Source organism: Oryx dammah, unplaced genomic scaffold (assembly GCF_014754425.2).
Source record: "Oryx dammah isolate SB20612 unplaced genomic scaffold, SCBI_Odam_1.1 HiC_scaffold_10, whole genome shotgun sequence".
Taxonomy (NCBI): Eukaryota; Metazoa; Chordata; class Mammalia; order Artiodactyla; family Bovidae; genus Oryx; species Oryx dammah.
In genome coordinates, this window is record NW_024070194.1 from 39,670,465 (window position 1) to 39,689,795 (window position 19,331).

General features: G+C 40.8%; 1 protein-coding gene across 3 annotated transcripts in view; it reads right to left on the reverse strand.

The window, feature by feature from the left end:
- Positions 1-13,861: 13,861 nt before the first annotated feature.
- The window catches only part of LOC120869467 (dihydrodiol dehydrogenase 3), a 167,043-nt gene continuing 161,573 nt past the window's right edge, over positions 13,862-19,331 (reverse strand). Inside the window, exons 7-9 of one of the 3 annotated variants that reach the window (XM_040248791.1) lie at positions 17,844-18,009; positions 16,244-16,326; positions 13,862-14,148 (exon numbers count right to left, since the gene is read on the reverse strand). In XM_040248791.1, coding sequence (XP_040104725.1) covers positions 14,106-14,148; positions 16,244-16,326; positions 17,844-18,009 — 292 coding nt within the window. In that variant the 3' untranslated portion in view covers positions 13,862-14,105. Of the gene's footprint in view, positions 14,149-16,243; positions 16,327-17,843; positions 18,010-19,331 lie in introns of those variants that run through there. The other 2 variants (XM_040248790.1, XM_040248792.1) reach the window with 2 other exon arrangements.

Genomic DNA, 19,331 nt, shown 5'->3' on the forward strand with positions numbered 1-19,331 from the left:
CTGACTAGAGAAGAAAAGTCATCAGCTGAAATCCAAACAACGTCCAGGATCAGAGAGCACACAAGGGAAGGGACACCAGCTAGTGCATTCTTCACCCTACTCACACCCACTTGTGGGAGATCCAACCAGTCCATTCTGAAGGAGATCAGGCCTGGGATTGCTTTGGAAGGAATGATGCTAAAGCTGAAGCTCCAGTACTTTGGCCACCTCATACGAAGAGCTGACTCATTGGAAAAGACTCTGATGCTGGGAGGGATTCAGGGCAGGAGGAGAAGGGACGACCGAGGATGAGATGGCTGGATGGCACCATGGACTCGATGTGAGTGAACTCCGGGAGATGGTGATGGACGGGGAGGCCTGGCGTGCTGCGATTCATGGGGTCGCAAAGAGTCGGACACGACTGACCGACTGAACTGAACTGAACTGATAACTGAGATCATGGGACAAATTCTGACCATCCTCCATAGGAGGGAGAAACTAGGACCACCTAGTTTTATATAACTTCCGCGCCGGACATGGTGACTTTCCACAGGATCCTTAAATGCTGGTTCAGGTGGTCCATTGGGAGAAGAGTGGAGTTATATCTGGCATGACCCACATAGGTGTCAAATGCCAAGCCCATCTTGCTCAAGTTGCAGTGTCTGTCCAGGTGTGCTGCTGGAACAGGTGTGCACACCTTACCCATGAGGTGCCCTTGGGAAAACTTGGAAAATCAGAGCTCAAGCCATCTCCTTTCTTCCAAGTAGCTGCCCATTTTCTATACAGTTCAAATGTAAGGCAAGAAAATTTCTGCCAATGTTCCCTTGCCCCTTCTCAAAATTATCCACCTTACCCACACTGTTATCAGATAAGGGGGGGAAGCAAGAAGTAGAAAAGGAGGGAAAATTTATAACCATTTATATAATACAGTGCCTCTTTAGGTTTACAAAAATAACAAAAACAATCACCTTCCATGTGGCCTTGGACAAGTCAATAACCTCTGTGGTTTCTTTATCTGTAAAATGTGCTAATAGTTGAATTTACTTCATAGGGTGTTTGAATCATTAAGACTGCTGCCTGGAAAACAACAATCACTCAAACTATTGGGTAATATAGTTGATGGTGTTGCTCCGTCAACACAACATTTCTGCTCCAGTGTGTCTGTGATTAAAGTTATTTTTGTTTCTTTTTTTTTTTTTCCCTGCTTCACGGATCTGAGGCATGAGCAGAGCAGTTTTCCATGCTTTGTGAAGGGGAAGTAGTTGTAATTTTAATTAATTTCTGAAGAGATAGAAAACCAAAATATCTGTTTCTCATTCTCTGTAGGATATACAGTTTCTGTGGCAAATAAATGCTGAGGTATAGAAAAGAAAAACACAGTTATTCATACTTCTTGGAACTGATCTTTCTTGGAAAATGGTAGCTGAAAAACATACTCTAATCTTGCTACAGAACCAAGACTTGGGAGTACCCCATCATCGGGGACTAACTCCACAGAGACAACCACTGTCCCAAGTCCTTGGGACATCTCTTTTTTATTATGTTGCATACGTGTGACAGTAAATCTGGTGTTTGCTAGGTGGTGAGTAATGAATGAGCTGTCTTCCTTGGATGTTGTGTAACCATGAGGTCAGGGTTCTGAAAGGTTGTTGTTGAATCACGACGCCGGGATTCTTAGCCCCCGGAGGAGAAGAATTCAATCCGGGGCCAGAGATGAGGCTTGATCACTCAGAGCTTTTGTGTAACAAAGTTTTATTAAAGTATAAAGGAGATAGGGAAAGCTTCCGACATAGGCATCAGAAGAGGGCAGAAAGAGTACCCGCTTGTTAGTGTTAGCAATGAGTTTATACACTCTCCAATGAATCCAAAGAATGTCTGGAGGTTGTAAAGACCTCACCAGACCTACTCCCATAATTTACATAACAGAATTAGCCAGAAGGTTTAATCCAGAGACTGTCCTCAGGCAGAATACATTGTTGTTATATAATCCTTGTAAAGAGCAGGTCTATTCCCATAATTTACAGAATTAGCCAGAAGGTTTAATCTGGAGACTGTCCTCAGGAAGAATACATTGTTGTTATATAATCCTAAGGAATGTAGAGAAGGAAAAAAAAAGTTTGTCCTTTCTTCCTCCTTGAGAATTCCAGACCCCTCTCTCCTTGGGGACCCCTAGACTTCTTATCAACCTGCCTAGGAAATGACTCTCTCAGTTCTTCCCTGTAAGAGAGAACTAAAGATGTTTTAGAGATAAGGAACATAGACTTGATTAGAAGCAATTTCAAAAGTTTGTGACCAAATAATAAGTAAGACAAATGACCCTGAATTTCTGTATATTTGAGCAATAGTCCTTGATATCTGTTTCTACTGTGAATGCCAAAATTCACCTGTGAAATTTTCCAGATACTGTCTGAGAGAGACTCTCTGTGGTCTGCAGAATAAGAAAAAAGGTCTTATGAAGTGGAGGTCTTTTCTCCCAGCACAGATCCAAGATGTCCTCCATCCGCAATAGGCCATTATGTTAAGCTTTTTTCTTGTTTCTGTTTTGTATCAACAATTAGACATTGAGACCTCAAAGCAGTAACCCTCTCTTTTCCCCCATCCGCAATAGGCCATTATGTTAAGCTTTTTTCTTGTTTCTGTTTTGTATCAACAATTAGACTTTGAGACCTCAAAGCAGTAACCCTCTCTTTTCCCTCTGGAGCTGAGCTGATCACCATGCAGACAGCTGGACCTGAATGCACAAAAGGACTTGGGACAATGGCTGTCTCTGTGGAGCTAGTCCCTGAAGATGAGGGCACTCCCAAGCTTTGGTTCTGTATCTAGACTAGAGTATGTTCCTCAGCTACAATTTTCCAAGAAAGATCAATTCCAAGAAGAATGAATAACTGTGTTTTCTTCTTCTTCATCTGAATTTGTGGGTGGAAATCATTAACACTATATTGAGAAGACTTTCCTGGTTACCAGAACAATAGGTGTACTTGCTCCAGAACTTGAAGAAATTGTTCTGATTGAAGATGGAGTGGATGAACATCCAGCAGATGTTAGAATGCACGTTACCTAAGAGGAGCTCCTTGAAAGCTTGCGAATCTGAGCATTTCTTATACATTACTATTAACTCCTTCTAGCTCAGTTGGTAAAGAATCTGCCTGCAAGGCAAGAGACCCCAGTTTGATTCCTGGGTCAGGAAGATCTGCTGAAGAAGGGGTAGGCTACCCACTCCAGTATTCTTGGGTTTCCCTTGTGGTTCAGCTGGTAAAGAATCTGCCCACAATGTGGGAGACCTGGGTTCGATCCCTGGGTTGGGAATATCCCCTGGAGAAGGGAAAGGCTACCCACTCCAGTATTCTGGCCTGGAGAATTCCAAGGGCTGTATAGTCCATGGGGACACAAAGAGTCAGACACAACTGAGCAATTTTCGCTTTCACTTTCTATAACAAATATGATGTTTGTTGATGTAACACTTTATTCCTGTTGCAATCTGATCACAATTATTCTGTGACTGTGACTGGCCTTCAAGTTCCCTCAAACACTGAGATCTGGTAACTGCACAAATACAAAGATAGAGAAGAACAGGTGGTTCTTATGAGACGTGGAGGGGAGGAATGGAAGCAGGATTGGGGGAATGTGACCAAAGCACCTGGGCCACCGTCACCTGGAGCTTACCATCATTCTGTCCCCACAGTTACTGTGGTTTGGGATGCACTGTGTAGAAAACTGGAGTCAAAGAGAAACAAAAGTGGCTACTGAAGGGTGTGGAGAGAATACACTAGAGTGCTTGGTTGATGTTTGTGGAACAATGTGTTTCCATTCCTGTGTGTCAGCTGTTCAAACTTCTACCATGTCCAAGTCTGCCAGTTCAAGATATAAATCCAAATGATCTTACGTAACACTTTGAATTCAGTAGGGAAGAGAAAAGGTGGTAGTCAAGACAAACTCAGAGTGAGGAAATATAAAAAACTTTAAATTTTGCACCACCAGGAGGGATAATCAGAAGATTAATTTTGGAAATATTAAGTATTGATGAACAAAGATCACCAGATGACCTTGGCAACTGAGTCAAGCAATTTGAGATAAGGTTTTAGGGTGTGTTTCCAGGAAGTTCCACTCCATTCAGCTCTATCAGAAATATAATTTGCAAAGATTGTCATCTCATTCTGTGGATTGACTTCTCACTTTCTTCATAATTTCCTTTGACATGAAAAATTTTTGAATTTTGACAAATGCTAATTTATTTAGTTTTTCCTTTGGTGACGTACTCAAGAAATCATAGCCAAATCCAATGTAATGAAACCATTCCTCAATGTTGTCTTCTAAGGCTTTCATACTTGTATCTTACAAGTCTGGGTCTTGGACATGTTATGTGGTGTCTATGTGTACATGTGTCTGTGTTTAAGATAGACAGGTCTAACTTTATGCTTTTGTAGATTGATGTGTAGTTTTATCAGCATTGTTTGTTGAAAAGACTGCACTTTTCCCGTAAATGGTCTTAGGCAACCTTGTCAAACAACATTAATCTGTGTTAATTTTTGTATTCTGTTCTATTTCACTGGTCTTTATATCTCACTTTATATTTGCTATTATTCACATTATTTTGATGATAATAGCTTTGTTGTAAGTTCTGAAATCTGTAATTGTGAGAAACCTAAATGTGCTCTCTTTTTATTTTTTCTTTTCCAAGACATGTTGGGGTATGTATAAAGTTCTATCAAATGTATAGATCACTTTGGTTCAGTTCAGTTTAGTCGCTCAGTCGTGTCCGACTCTTTGTGACCCCATGAATCGCAGCACACCAGGCCTCCCTGTCCATCACCATCTCCCAGAGTTCACTCAGACTCACGTCCATCGAGTCCGTGATGCCATCCAGCCATCTCATCCTCAGTCGTCCCCTTCTCCTCCTGCCCCCAATCCCTCCCAGCATTAGAGTCTTTTCCAATGAGTTGACTCTTCGCATGAGATGGCCAAAGTACTGGAGTTTCAGCTTTAGCATCATTCCTTCCAAAGAAATCCCAGGGCTGATCTCCTTCAGAATGGACTGGTTGGATCTCCTTGCAGTCCAAGGGACTCTCAAGAGTCTTCTCCAACCCCACAGTTCAAAAGCATCAATTCTTCAGCACTCAGCCTTCTTCACAGTCCAACTCTCACATCCATACATGACCACAGGAAAAACCATAGCCTTGACTAGATGGACCTTAGTCGGCAAAGTAATGTTCCTGCTTTTGAATATGCTATCTAGATTGGTCATAACTTTTCTTCCAAGGAGTAAGCGTCTTTTAATTTCATGGCTGCAGTCACCATCTGCAGTGATTTTGGAGCCCCAAAAAATAAAGTCTGACACTGTTTCCACTGTTTCCCCATCTATTTCCCATGAAGTGATGGGACCGGATGCCATGATTTTCGTTTTCTGAATGTTGAGCTTTAAGCCAACTTTTTCGCTCTCCTCTTTCACTTTCATCAAGAAGCTTTGTAGCTCCTCTTCACTTTCTGCCATGAGGGTGGTGTCATCTGCATATCTGAGGCTATTGTTATTTCTCCCGGAAATCTTGATTGTGTTTCTTCCAGTCCAGCCTTTTTCATGATGTACTCCTTGTATAAGTTAAATAAGCAGGGTGACAATATACAGCCTTGACATACTCCTTTTCCTATTTGGAACCAGTCTGTTGTTCCATGTCCAGTTCTAACTGTTGCTTCCTGACCTGCATACAAATTTCTCAAGAGGCAGGTTAGGTGGGCTGGTATTCCCATCTCTTTCAGAATTTTCCACAGTTTATTGTGATCCACACAGACAAAGGCTTTGGCATAGTCAATAAAGCAGAAATAAATGTTTTTCTGGAACTCTCTTGCTTTTTCCATGATCCAGCAGATGTTGGCAATTTGATCTCTGGTTCCTGGGCCTTTTCTAAAACCAGCTTGAACATCAAGGAGTTCACGGTTCACATATTGCTGAAGCCTGGCTTGGAGAATTTTGAGCATTACTTAATTAGCATGTGAGATGAGTGCAATTGTGCAGTAGTTTGAGCATTCTTTGGCATTGACTTTCTTTGGGATTGGAATGAAAACTGACCTTTTCCAGTCCTGTGGCCACTGCTGAGTTTTCCAAATTTGCTGGCATATTGAGTGCAGCACTTGCACAGCATCATCTTTCAGGATTCGAAACAGCTCAACTGGAATTCCATCACCTCCACTAGCTTTGTTTGTAGTGATGCTTTCTAAGGTCCACTTGACTTCACTTTCCAAGATGTCTGGCTCTAGATTAGTGATCACATCATCATGATTATCTGGGTCATGAAGATCTTTTTTGTACAGTTCTTCCATGTATTCTTGCCACCTCTTCTTAATATCTTCTGCTTCTGTTAGGTCGAGACCATTTCTGTCCTTTATTGAGCCCATCTTTGCATGAAATGTTCCCTTGGGATCTCTAATTTTCTTGAAGAGATCTCTAGTCTTTCCCATTCTGTTTTTTTCCTCTATTTCTTTGCATTGATCGCTGAAGAAGGCTTTCTTACCTCTTCTTGCTATTCTTTGGAACTCTGCATTCAGATGCTTATATCTTTCCTTTTCTCCTTTGCTTTTCGCCTCTCTTTTTTTCACAGCTATTTGTAAGGCCTCCCCAGATAGCCATTTTGCTTTTTTGCATTTCTTTTCCATGTGGATGGTCTTGATCCCTGTCTCCTGTACAATGTCATGAACCTCATTCCATAGTTCATCAGGCACTCTTGTCATTTTAATATTCATGAACATGGTTAACTTGCTAATATTTGTGTCTTTACTTCCTTCAAACAAAACTTTTAAATGATACATTTCTTTTCTCTTTTGGTTATTTCTGAGTATTTTTGATAATATTTTCAATGAAATTGCTTTTTAAATTTTCTTTTCAGACTGTTCTTCATCATTTGTATATAGAATGGAAATGATTTTTCTGTGTTGACATTTTATCCTACACTATTGCTGTAATTGTTCTTTAGCTCTAAGCAGTTTTTTAAAGAAATTTTATGTTTATGGATTTCTACACACATGATTATGTCATCTCAGAACAGAGATAATTTTAGTTATTTTGAAGTATAGTATTTTTTGTTTGTTTATTTTCTTATTTTAGTCGAAGCTACCAATTCTATGTTGACTAGATGAGGCACATGCAAGTAAATTTTCATATTATTCATCTTAACAAGAAATGCTTTTCAGAGTGAAGAAAGAGGACAAGAGGAAGGCAGGGAGAAAAGAGGAATCTTGAATTATACACAAGAATTCTCCTGTGCCACAAGTAAATAATTAATTTTATTTCTCTTCAATCACTCCCTTGAAGAGACTCCTCAGTGTACATAGAACAGCAAATATTTACTCATCAAATGGTATATTTATGTGGATTTTTTTTTAAGTAAAATTTTGAGGCCAGTACTATTTGTTTCTAGGAGGTGGTCTTGTTTGGTGAGTTTTCAGTGGTGTGAGTAGGCTGATACTGTGTTGGCAGTTGCTGAAGAAGAAAGCGGAATCAAGAGATGAGGTTCCTATTGGGGGAGATGACTGCCTGCCTCTGAGATCAGAGGAACAGTCCCCAGAGAGGGGAAACTATGATGCAGCCCACAGAGGCGGGCTGGCTTGAACCCCATCCGTATTAGTTACTGTTGCTGCTCCAACAGATGGCCAAAGCTTTGTGGCCTGAAACAACAATACTGTTACATTCTGGGAGGTCAAAAATCCAGCCTTGCATTCAGTGAGCTAGCAGGTCTGCATCTCTTCTTGAGTTCTTAGGGAAAAACCTACTTGGTTGCCTTTTCCAGCTCCTAGAGAACTCCTTCATCTATTGCCTTGGGTACTATTTCACCATCTTCAAAGCCATCTGCATAGCCTTTTTGGCTTAGTTGGCTTAAAGCTCAACATTCAGAAAACTAAGATCATGGTATCCGGTCCCATCATTTTATGGCAAATAGATGGGGAAACAGTGGAAACAGTGGCTGACTTTTTTTGGGGGGGCTCCAAAATCACTGTAGATGGTGACTGCAGCCATGAAATTAAAAGACGCTTACTCCTTGGAAGGAAAGTTGTGACCAATCTAGACAACATATTAAAAAGCAGAGACATCACTTTGCCAACAAACCATCTAGTTAAGGCTATGATTTTTCCAGTAGTCATGTAAGGGTCTGAGAGTTGGACTATAAAGAAAGCTGGGCACTGAAGAATTGATGCTTTTGAACTGTGCTGTTGGAGAAGACTCTTGAGAGTCCCTTGGACTGCAAGGAGATCCAACCAGTCTATCCTAAAGGAGATCAGTCCTGAGTGTTCAATGGAAGGACTGATTCTGAAGCTGAAACTCCAATCCTTTGGCCACCTGATGCAAAGAGCTGACTTATTAGAAAAGACCCTGATGCTGGGAAAGATTGAAGGCAGGGGGAGAAGGTGTTGACAGAGGATGAGATGGTTGGATGGCATCACCAACTTAATGGACATGAGTTCGGGTAAACTCTGAAAGTTGGTGGTGGATAGGGAAGCCTAGAATACTGCAGTCCATGGGGTTGCAAAGAGTCGGACATGACTGAGTAACTGAACTGAACTGATAGCCTCTCTGAATCTCTCACCTAAAGCTCCTATATTACCACCTCTTCTGTGACTGTAACCCTCCCAGGTCCCATGGATGAGAGATTCATGATGACACTAGGCTTACCCAGGTAATGCAGGAACATTCCAATCTCTTTATTTTAATTATCTTTACAGATAATTTCTTTATCTATATAAGATAAAGATAATTAACTCTTGATCTTAAAGTCCTTCTAACCTGTCAGCTCATGTAGCTATTGTGCTCAAAATCTGTATTATTTTCCATTTCTCTGAGACTAAACTCCTTTCTAAAGCCTAATGACATAGGCCCCCTGGCCCCCACTGGTCCTCATATGCATCTGCTCATCCCAAATTCCCAATCCAACCCTCTCCCATCCCCTTCCCCCTTGGAAACCATGAGGCAATACTTGATAGCTTAGAAAAATACTTATGTTAAGTAAAAAATAAGTATTGTTGTAGTTCAGTCACTCAGTCATGTCCAACTCTTTGTGACCTCATGAACCTCAGCACGCCAGGCCTCCTTGTCCATCACCAACTCCTGGAGTCCACCCAAACCCATGTCCATTGAGTCAGTGATGTCATCCAACCATCTCATCCTCTGTTGTCCCCTTCTCCTCCTGCCCTCAATTTTTCCCAGCATCAGGGTCTTTGCAAATGAGTCAGCTTTTCGCATCAGGTGGCCAAAGTATTGGAGTTTCAGGTTCAACATCAGTCCTTCCAATGAACACCTAGGACTGATCAATCTCCTTTAAGATGGACTAGTTGGATCTCCTAGCTGTCCAAGGGACTCTCAAGACTCTTGTCCAACACCATAGTTCAAAAGCATCAATTCTTCAGTGCTCAGCTTTCTTTAGAGTCCAACTCTCACATCCATAGATGACCACTGGAAAAACCAGAGCCTTGACTAGACACACCTTTGTTGACAAAGTAATGTCTCTGCTTTTTAATATACTGTCTAGGTTGGTCATAACTTTCCTTCCAAGGAGTAAGTGTCTTTTAATTTCATGGCTGCAATCACCATCTGCAGTGATTTTGGAGCCCCCCAAAATAAAGCCAGCCACTGTTTCCACTGTTTCCCCATCTATTTCCCATGAAGTGATGGGACCGGATGCCATGATCTTTGTTTTCTGAATGTTGAGCTTTAAGCCAACTTCTTCACTTTCCTCTTTCACTTTCATCAAGAGCCTCTTTAGTTCTTCACTTTCTGCCATAAGGGTGGTGTCATTTGCATATCTGAGGTTATTGATATTTCTCCTGGCAATCTTGATTCCAGCTTGTGTTTCTTCCAGCCCAGAGTTTCTCATGATGTACTCTATATAAGTTAAATAAGTAAGGTGACAATATACAGCCTTGACATACACCTTTTCCTATTTGGAAACAGTCTGTTGTTCCATGACCACTTCTAATTGTTGCTTCCTGACCTGCATACAGATTTCTCAAGAGGCAGGTCAGGTGGTCTGGTATTCCCAACTCTTTCAGAATTTTCCACAGTTTATCATGATCCACATAGTCAAAGGCTTTGGCATAGCTGATAAAGTAGAAATAGATGTTTTTCTGGAACACTCTTGCTTTTTCCATGATCCAGCGGATGTTGGCAATTTGATCTCTGGTTCCTCTGCCTTTTCTAAAACCAGCTTGACTATCTGGAAGTTCACAGTTCACGCATTGCTAAAGCCTGGCTTGGAGAATTTTAAGCATCACTTTATTAGCGTGTGAGATGAGTGCAATTGTGCGGTAGTTTGAGCATTCTTTGGCATTACCTTTCTTTAGGATTGGAATGAAAACTGACCTTTTCCAGTCCTGTGGCCACTGCTGAGTTTTCCTAATTTGCTGGCATATTGAGTACAGCACTTTCACAGCATCATCTTTCAGGATTTGAAATAGCTTAACTGGGATTCCACCACGTCCATTAGCTTTGTTCATAGTGATGCTTCCTAAGGCCCACTTGAATTCGCATTCCAGGATGTCTGGCTCTAGGTGAGTGATCACACCATCGTGACTTTCTGGGTTGCAAGGAGCTTTTTTGTACAGTTCTTCTGTGTATTCTTGCCACCTCTTCTTAAAATCGTCTGCTTGTGTGAAGTCCCTACCATTTCTGTTCTTTATTGAGCCTATCTTTGCATGAAATGTTCCCTTGATATCTCTAATTTTCTTGAAGAGATCTCTAGTCTTTCCCATTCTATTGTTTTCCTCTATTTCTTTGCACTGATAGCTGAGAAAGGCTTTCTTATCTCTCCTTGCTATTCTTTGGAACTCTGCATTCAAATGAGTATATCTTTCCTTTTTTCCTTTGCTTTTTGTTTCCCTTCTTTTCACAGCTATTTGTAAGTCCTCCTCAGACAGCCATTTTGCTATTTTACATTTCTTTTTCTTGGGGATGGTCTTGATTCCTGTCTCCTGTACAATGTCATGAACCTCTGTCCATAGCTCATCAGGTACTCTGTCTATCAGATTTAGTCCCTTAAATCTATTTCTCACTTCCACTGTATAGTCATAAAAGTAAGTATACAACCTGTATATTGAAGATGATTTCAAATTGTAAATAAGCATACACACATTTGTATAGGTAAGTCATGAAAGTATGAAATGAAATGTATTTATTTCATGACAAAAAAATTTTAGGCATAAAAAATTATTCCCTGTCCTTTGGCCTCATCTCTTTCTCACTGTGAGTTGTGTGTCTGCATTATGCATGGACCAGACCTCCCCCATCAGTGGAAACACCTGCTCAACCATGAAGAGCAACTTTCTCCCAGCATCAGTAAGACAGCTCCAAAAAATGTAAATTTCTGTTTCATTCACCTCATTAGAACTGATTCAAATGTATTCTTTTTAATGGCTGAATAATATTCCATTGTGTATATGTACCAAACTGGAGACTATTATACAGAGTGAAGTAAGCCAGAAAGAAAAACACCAATACAGTATACTAATGCATATATATGGAATTTAGAAAGATGGTAACGATAACCCTGTATGCAAGACAGCAAAAAAAGACACAGATGTATAGAATAGTCTTTTGGACTCTGTGGGAGAGGGCAAGGGTGGGATGATTTGGGAGAATGGCATTGAAACATGTATAATATCATATGTGAAACAAATCGCCAGTCCAGGTTCGATGCATGATACAGGATGCTTGGGGCTGGTGAGTTCCAGGAAAACATCTATTTCTGCTTTGTTGACTATGCCAAAGCCTTTGTCTGTGTGGATCACAATAAACTGTGGAAAATTCTGAAAGAGATGGGAATACCAGCCCACCTAACCTGCCTCTTGAGAAATTTGTATGCAGGTCAGGAAGCAACAGTTAGAACTGGACATGGAACAACAGACTGGTTCCAAATAGGAAAAGGAGTATGTCAAGGCTGTATATTGTCACCCTGCTTATTTAACTTATACAAGGAGTACATCATGAGAAACGCTGGGCTGAAAGAAACATAAGCTGGAATCAAGATTGCCGGGAGAAATATCAATAGCCTCAGATATGCAGATGACACCACCCTTATGGCAGAAAGTGAAGAGGAACTAAAAAGCCTCTTGATGAAAGTGAAAGAGGAGAGCGAAAAAGTTGGCTTAAAGCTCAACATTCAGAAAACGAAAATCATGGCATCCCGTCCTATCACTTCATGGGAAATAGATGGGGAAACAGTAGAAAGTGTCAGACTTTATTTTTTTGGGCTCCAAAATCACTGCAGATGGTGACTGCAGCCATCAAATTAAAAGATGCTTGCTCCATGGAAGAAAAGTTATGACCAACCTAGATAGTATATTCAAAAGCAGAGACATTGCTTTGCCAACTAATGTCCGTCTAGTCAAGGCTATGGTTTTTCCTGTGGTCATGTATGGATGTGAGAGTTGGACTGTGAAGAAGGCTGAGTGCTGAAGAATTGATGCGTTTGAACTGTGGTGTTGGAAAAGACTCTTGAGAGTCCCTTGGACTGCAAGGAGATCCAACCAGTCCATTCTGAAGGAGATCAACCCTGGGATTTCTTTGGAAGGAATGATGCTAAAGCTGACGCTCCAGTACTTTGGCCACCTCATGTGAAGAGTTGACTCATTGGAAAAGACTCTGATGCTGAGAGGGATTGGGGGCAGGAGGAGAAGGGGACGACCGAGGATGAGATGGCTGGATGGCATCACAGACTCGATGGACGTGAGTCTGATTGAACTCCGGGTGTTGGTGATGGACAGGGAGGCCTGGTGTGCTGCGATTCATGGGGTGGCAAAGAGTCGGACACGACTGAGAGACTGAACTGAACTGAACTGAACTAGGGCTGGTGCACTGGGATGACCCAGAGGGCTGGTATGGAGGGAAGTGGGAGGGGAGGTTCAGAATGGGGAACACGTGTACACCTGTGGCAGATTCATGTTGATGTATGGCAAAACCAATACAATATTGTAAAGTAATTTAGCCTCCAATTAAAAAAAATAAATTTATATTTTAAAAGAGAAATGAAGAGAATCCAGGCCCAGAATGTAGATTTGCTGAAAATCACCGTCAAAGAGCTGCCTGAGCCCCTGGGGGTACATCCCCACTGACAGACTCCTCTTCTGATTTCTATGCCATTGTTTGCAATAGAGACAACCATAGAGGAGTGGAGGAGGAACAAGAAATTTGGCTTAATTAAATAAAAGATCTGAAATGAAGCTGCTCCTTGTGTTGGTATGATCTGAGTTTAAATCTGCTCTGATTTTTTAAATATGTGATGTCATGTAAATAAAATGTCTTAAGAATACTGGGTGTTTTTGAAAGTAAGCTTTTACTAGCTCTGTGATCTTTGGTGTGTCATTTAAACTTCTCTTAACCTAGCTTTACTTATTTGTAGAGTAGGTACCTGTCCTTTGCATCTCAGAGGTCATGTTAAAATAATGAAAACACTAGGTGAAGCCAACGTGAAGTAAAATGGAATTATTTCTAGGAAGTAGCTGGGTGTAGTGCAAATAACATAGACATCGCAGTTAGGAGATTTGGGTTCAATTTAAGATTCTGTACTTAATTGCTTGGTATTTTGGCAGTTTGGGCTGTAAGAACTTGCAATAAATAGTAGAGAAATTTTTTAAAAAGTTAATTCCTTCTTGACCTTGTAAGGGCTCATATGACCCACCATGATGATGCTTAGATCTGGATTATGTATACTGTTAATAACATCTTTTAATGCAGAGCCCTCTGTCTCAAAACCTTCCATACCTGTGCCTGACTTCTAGAGGACAGAACAGTTCTCAGAGTTTCCTGGGTTACAGTTCTCAAATTTGACTTGAATAAAATTTTCCATTTCTTTCTTAGGTCGACTGATGTATTTTTCCACAGAGGAAGACACACCAAAGTTATTAAATGGGTTAATCAGATGTTATCTTTATTTTTTTTATCATTTTCCTTTTATTTTCCAAATATTTTGTTATCAGGCAAAACTAATATCCTTATTTGAAGTCTTTATATTTCACAAAATGTTTTTTTTTAATAAAAACATGCTTTCAAAAGTTCAGACATTTCTTTTAAACACCTCCACCAAGTACAGAAATGCTCTTCACAGCCCTAGAAGCAAGAAATTCTAGTAGAATGCATGGTAGATATCTCATGGTTAATATTCTTCAGAATATGGATACTCAGGGTGATCGATAATACTGGAAGAGAAAGAGGAGTACTAATTTATTAAATCAGTCATGTTGTCATAGCGAGTATTACTCTGTGATGTGGTCATGATGGGCTAAAACTTGAAATCTACAAATCGCATCCCTCCTTCTCCCCCGACAAGCACAAATGCAGGTGTCTGCTCCATGTGCACACAGCACCTGCACGTCCAGTCCCAAACTTCACATGTAATATTCACTCCACGGTGACAGGTAGTTTGACCCAGGTTACAAGTTATATGATAACACAAGACCTATGGTTAACTGTGGAGGTCATTTCAGTCCTGGGTGTAACTTTTGACCCAAAACGATGAGAATGATCACAGTTAAAGAATTAGTTGCTCTTGTTTTCATACATCCATCAAAAAAATATCAAGCATCACCCCCTAAATACAGGGTGCTTCCATTAAAGAATTTCCAATTTATTGAAGAGATTTTAAGTACACCTAAATAATCTTAACTACCGAATATGATTACTGCTTTCTTAATTTATAATTTATGAGAACATTTATTATTCATTTGTTAGTATTACTGCTATTTTCTGTTTTTTCTCATGTTTTGATTTTTTTCCCTAAATTTGTCCTTTCCTATTCAGTTCATTAAAAAATGTATTCTGAGAAAATCCATGTGCCAAGAGCTGTGTTGTTGACATACAGTCACAAAGATAAATAAGTCTAGGCATTCAAGACTAATGAGGGGAACATAGATTTATACTTAAAATCTTTTGAGTACAGAAAATTAGCTTTACACATTTTATTCCTTTATCATGTGTTTTCTTAGAATTATGATATAGCTTTACAAACAAGAAGGGGAGTTTTGAGATCTTTCATTTGAAACTGTCTTCATTTTATCACTAATTTGTGTTCCCTTCTCTCTAAACTCCCCTCCAACTTCTCTCTTATTAGTCTTCTGTCTCTTCAATCCTGGCATCCTTCTGCAGTTTTAGCTGGAATTCTGCATTAGTAAATAAGTCTAAGTCCAGGATGTAGAGGCTCCCCAGGGGATGGACCGGTGATGGACAAAGGTTACAATGGGTTGAGTCTTGACTCATGAAACCAGAGACCCAGACGATCTTACCTGTGTGTGTCCTGCTAAGGACACAGCAGTCACTCACTAGAGGGTCAGTTAAGCTCATGATCGACTGGTAATTCAGCTTTGTGAAATAACAGGCATGAGGACATGGGAGTTGTAATAGGGGAAAAAGCCCAATGAAGAGATAAACATGACATAAATGGATGGTGTCCTGGAAAAGAAATGCCGTTTAGGGAGAAAATCCACCAGACACTAGAAGGAAGGGGTGGAGGCAGGTCCACTGTGAGTTCTCAGCACTGATGCATGTTGCCCTTCATGGACTCCCCTCCATAAAAACATTGACATGACATTTTACAATTGTGTTATGATAAAAATGAATATGGGCTTCTCTGGTATCTAAGACTGTAAAGAATCTGCCTGCAATATGGGACAGCAGGGTTCAATCCCTAGGTTGGGAAGATCCCCTGGAGGAGGGAATGGCAACCCACTCCAATATTCTTGCTTGGAGCATTCCATGAACAGAGGAACCTGGTGGGGCTACGGTCCATGGGGTCACAAAAGAGTCGCATATAACTGAACAACTAACACTTTCATTTTCAATTTCAAACATGAATGTAATCCAGGACAGATTCATTATTACAGAGTCACTATTAATCTGATCATTTCACCCGATTTTAAAAAGAATTAAATATGAACATTTTTTCATAGAGCTTTAAAGTACTAGGCACTGTGCTCCATGTGTCTACTGGGTTCCTCAGCCCTGAAGGTGGTGCACCAGGCACAGTAATTAGGAGCACAAAGTAGTGAATTCACCACAATATCAGCTCTGGTGATTTTACTGATGGGCTCTCATGGGCCGCAATTACATTTCTATTGGTCAGAGACAGAACCCTGGAGGAAACCTCTGGTCTGAGGTCTACAGGAAGCAGCTGGTTTACTCCTACATTGGAAATCAGAACTGTCTTCCTAGAATTAAGCTTTTAAAAATCCTCATTCCGCTGCTGACCTGCCTGTTATAGTAAACAGTGTATGTATGAAACATCAGCAAGTCACTTACAGTAGAAACTCATAATACCTCACATTTCTATTGATGCCATCGATTGTTTTCATGTCTTCTGGAGTCAGTTCAAAGTCAAACACCTGGAAGGAAGGAAGAATAACATTAACCTCTCCTCCAAGGAGTCGTCCTCTCCCTAGGGACTGGAGGAGTTCCCATGGAGGAGACCAGAAGAGGGAACAGGGAAGCCGAGTCTGTCCTCAGCTTTCAGGTGAGCAAGCCTGGGAGCCTCAGCTGAGTTCTCATCTCTCCTTCCCACATGTTCTTCTTCGCTGTCTACCTCACAAACATTGCAGCGCATCAGTCTTTCTAAGTGAATCACTTGAGACAGAAAACAAACTAAAATCCTCTTTTTCCAAACACACAGTCTTTGGACACTCCAGACTGAGAACCTGCTCCCCAAAAAAGTGGTGAGTCCGTTCTGAGCCCAGATATGAAGAAGATTTTTCCCCATTCACTGATGAGGGGGCATAGTGCTGTGCTGAGATGAAGTACAGGTTAGTTGCCACAGTTAAGCCAAATATATATGAAAATATATGCAGAGAAGTGTTCAGGCTCCTCTGACAAGAGCCACAGCCACCTGCTAATGCAGGACGCCTGAGATGCTCTGCATTGAACTGCAAATGCACGAGAGCCCAGCCAAGAGGACCACAGCTGAGCTGAGTGCAGGCTGTTTGCCAAAGCACAGAATCAAGAGACACACATAACTGATCTTTGCATTAAATCTTGAAACTGGGGAGAGTTTCGTGCACAGCTATGGCTAAGGGTACGATAATGATCTCCTACACACAAATCAAAAGATAACTCTGCAAAAATGGGCACAGTATTGAAGAGGAAATTTGCAAAAGCAGAAACTCAAGGAGATTAAATGCATGAACATGAAACATTAATATTTAGGAAAATGCAAAACAAAACCTCAATGATTTGTTAAGTTAAGGATCACTGCTATAATTTGTATGCCCCAAAATTCACATGTTGGGGCCTCACCCCACTGAGATGGTATTACGAATTAGAGCCTTTGAGGGTGATTAGGTCATGATGGTGGAGCCCTCAAGAATGAGATTTAAACAATATCATATTCATATAAAAGACTTGGGAGAGCTCTGTTGCCCCCTCCACCATGTTAAGATACAAGGGAAAGCCTGTGACCTGGAGGAGGGCCCTTACTTGATCACACAGGCACCCTGACCTCAGACCTCCAGCTTTAGAACTGTGAGAAACAAATTTCAGTTGTTTCTAAGTCACCCGATCTTAAATATTTTGTTAGAGCAGCCTAAATAGTCTATGAAAATCAAATATAATTTTGTCAATTGAGAATGAAGAAAATAAGATGTCATTTGTACGAGGTGACAGAATAAATTGATACAGTGCTGGAAATAAAATCTCTATTTTCTGTCCAACCTGAACCCTCTCCAGCCAGGCCACCTCTCCTGTTGCCACAGCAGGAGAAAACCATTAGAACCACACACAAGGCATTCATGCACCAAGAAAAACAGGTAACTTGTCTTGACTCAGGGATAGTCTGAGAGCTGGACAAAGAATGACCCTTGTGAAGGATATTGCTTAAGAGCCCTCTGCCCACAGCCCCACTCTTCATCACCTGCATGTTCTCTTTGATCCGCTTCCTGTTGTAACTCTTGGCCAGAACCACAACCCCACGTTGTATCTGGTAGCGAAGGGCAACCAGAGCTGGGGTCTGCTTGTGCTTTTTGGCAATGGCACAAAGAACCGGGTCCTCCAAAAGAAAAGGGTAGTTCGGGTTCACCCTGGAAGGAAATTCAGAAATGCTGAGGAGTTGAAACTGAATACTCAGTTTCTAAGGAGGCTTTTCAAACAGATAAAATAGGTCTACTCTAGACCAGTGTTTCTAAAAGTGTGGTCCAGGGACCAGAAGCATCAGTATCACCTGTAATCTTATTAGAAATACAAATCCCATGGCTTAGCTGAAGACAAACTGAATCAGAACCTCAACTCTGTCATTTCCCAATCTACATTTACAAAGTTCTCCCAGTCATTTGGATGCATGCTTGAGCTGAGATCAGTACTGCCAGACTGGTGGATTTTTTCTTTTTTCTGTTTTACTTCTCAGTGGTTATTTTTATTAATAATCATAGCTCTAAAATAAGTACAAGGGCAAGAAAATAAAAAAGAGATGGAGACAGGGAAATGTTTTTGTTTTTAATTTTCACTTTTCTGAAGTGTTGATAAAAATTGAGTAGTCCAAAAATTAAATTTCATCATTATTTGCATGTGCAATACTCCTACAAACAAATTTTCACTAAAATTATTCAATTTGTGATTTTTTTTTTGATCCTCATAGATCTGGGTTGTTGTTCAGTCACTCAGTCATGTCTGACTATTTGCGACCCCATGGCTTGCAGCACGCCAGTCTTATCTGTCCTTCACTATCTCCCGGAGCTTGCTCAAACTCATGTCCATTGAGTCAATTATCCACCCCACCATCTTGTCCTCTGTCATCCCATTCACCTCCTGCTTTCAATCTTTCCCAGAATCAAGGTATTTTCTAATTAGTTGGTTCTTCACATCATGTGGCCAAAGTATTGGAGCTTCAGTCAGCATCAGTCCTTCTAATGAGTATTCAAGACTGAGTTCCTTTAGGATTGACTGGTTTGATCTCCTTGCAGTCCCTAGGAGGTACATTTCTTATCCTGATTTTAGATATAAGGTGAGGGAGACTTGAAACTTTTATTACTAGCACCATGTTCATTTGTTAAAAAATAAGTAAGTCATGACTTAAGCTTATCTCTTGAGTGTTCATTGCAGAGACACTTGCATTAAAATCTACATACAACAAAACACATGAAATGTAAAAAAAAAAATCAATTTGGCTTGTGATTGTAAGACAAAACAGAAGGATTATGCCCCATCTCTCTTCTCTTCCTGTCAGTTAAACGTTATCTCCAGAGCACTGCATTCAGCTCAGTTCAGTTCAGTCACTCAGTTGTGTCCGACTCTTTGCAACCCCGTGGACTGCAGCATGCCATTCCTCCATGTCCATCACCAACTCCTGGAGTTTACTCAAACTCATGTCTATTGAGTTAGTGATGCCATCCAACCATCTCATCTT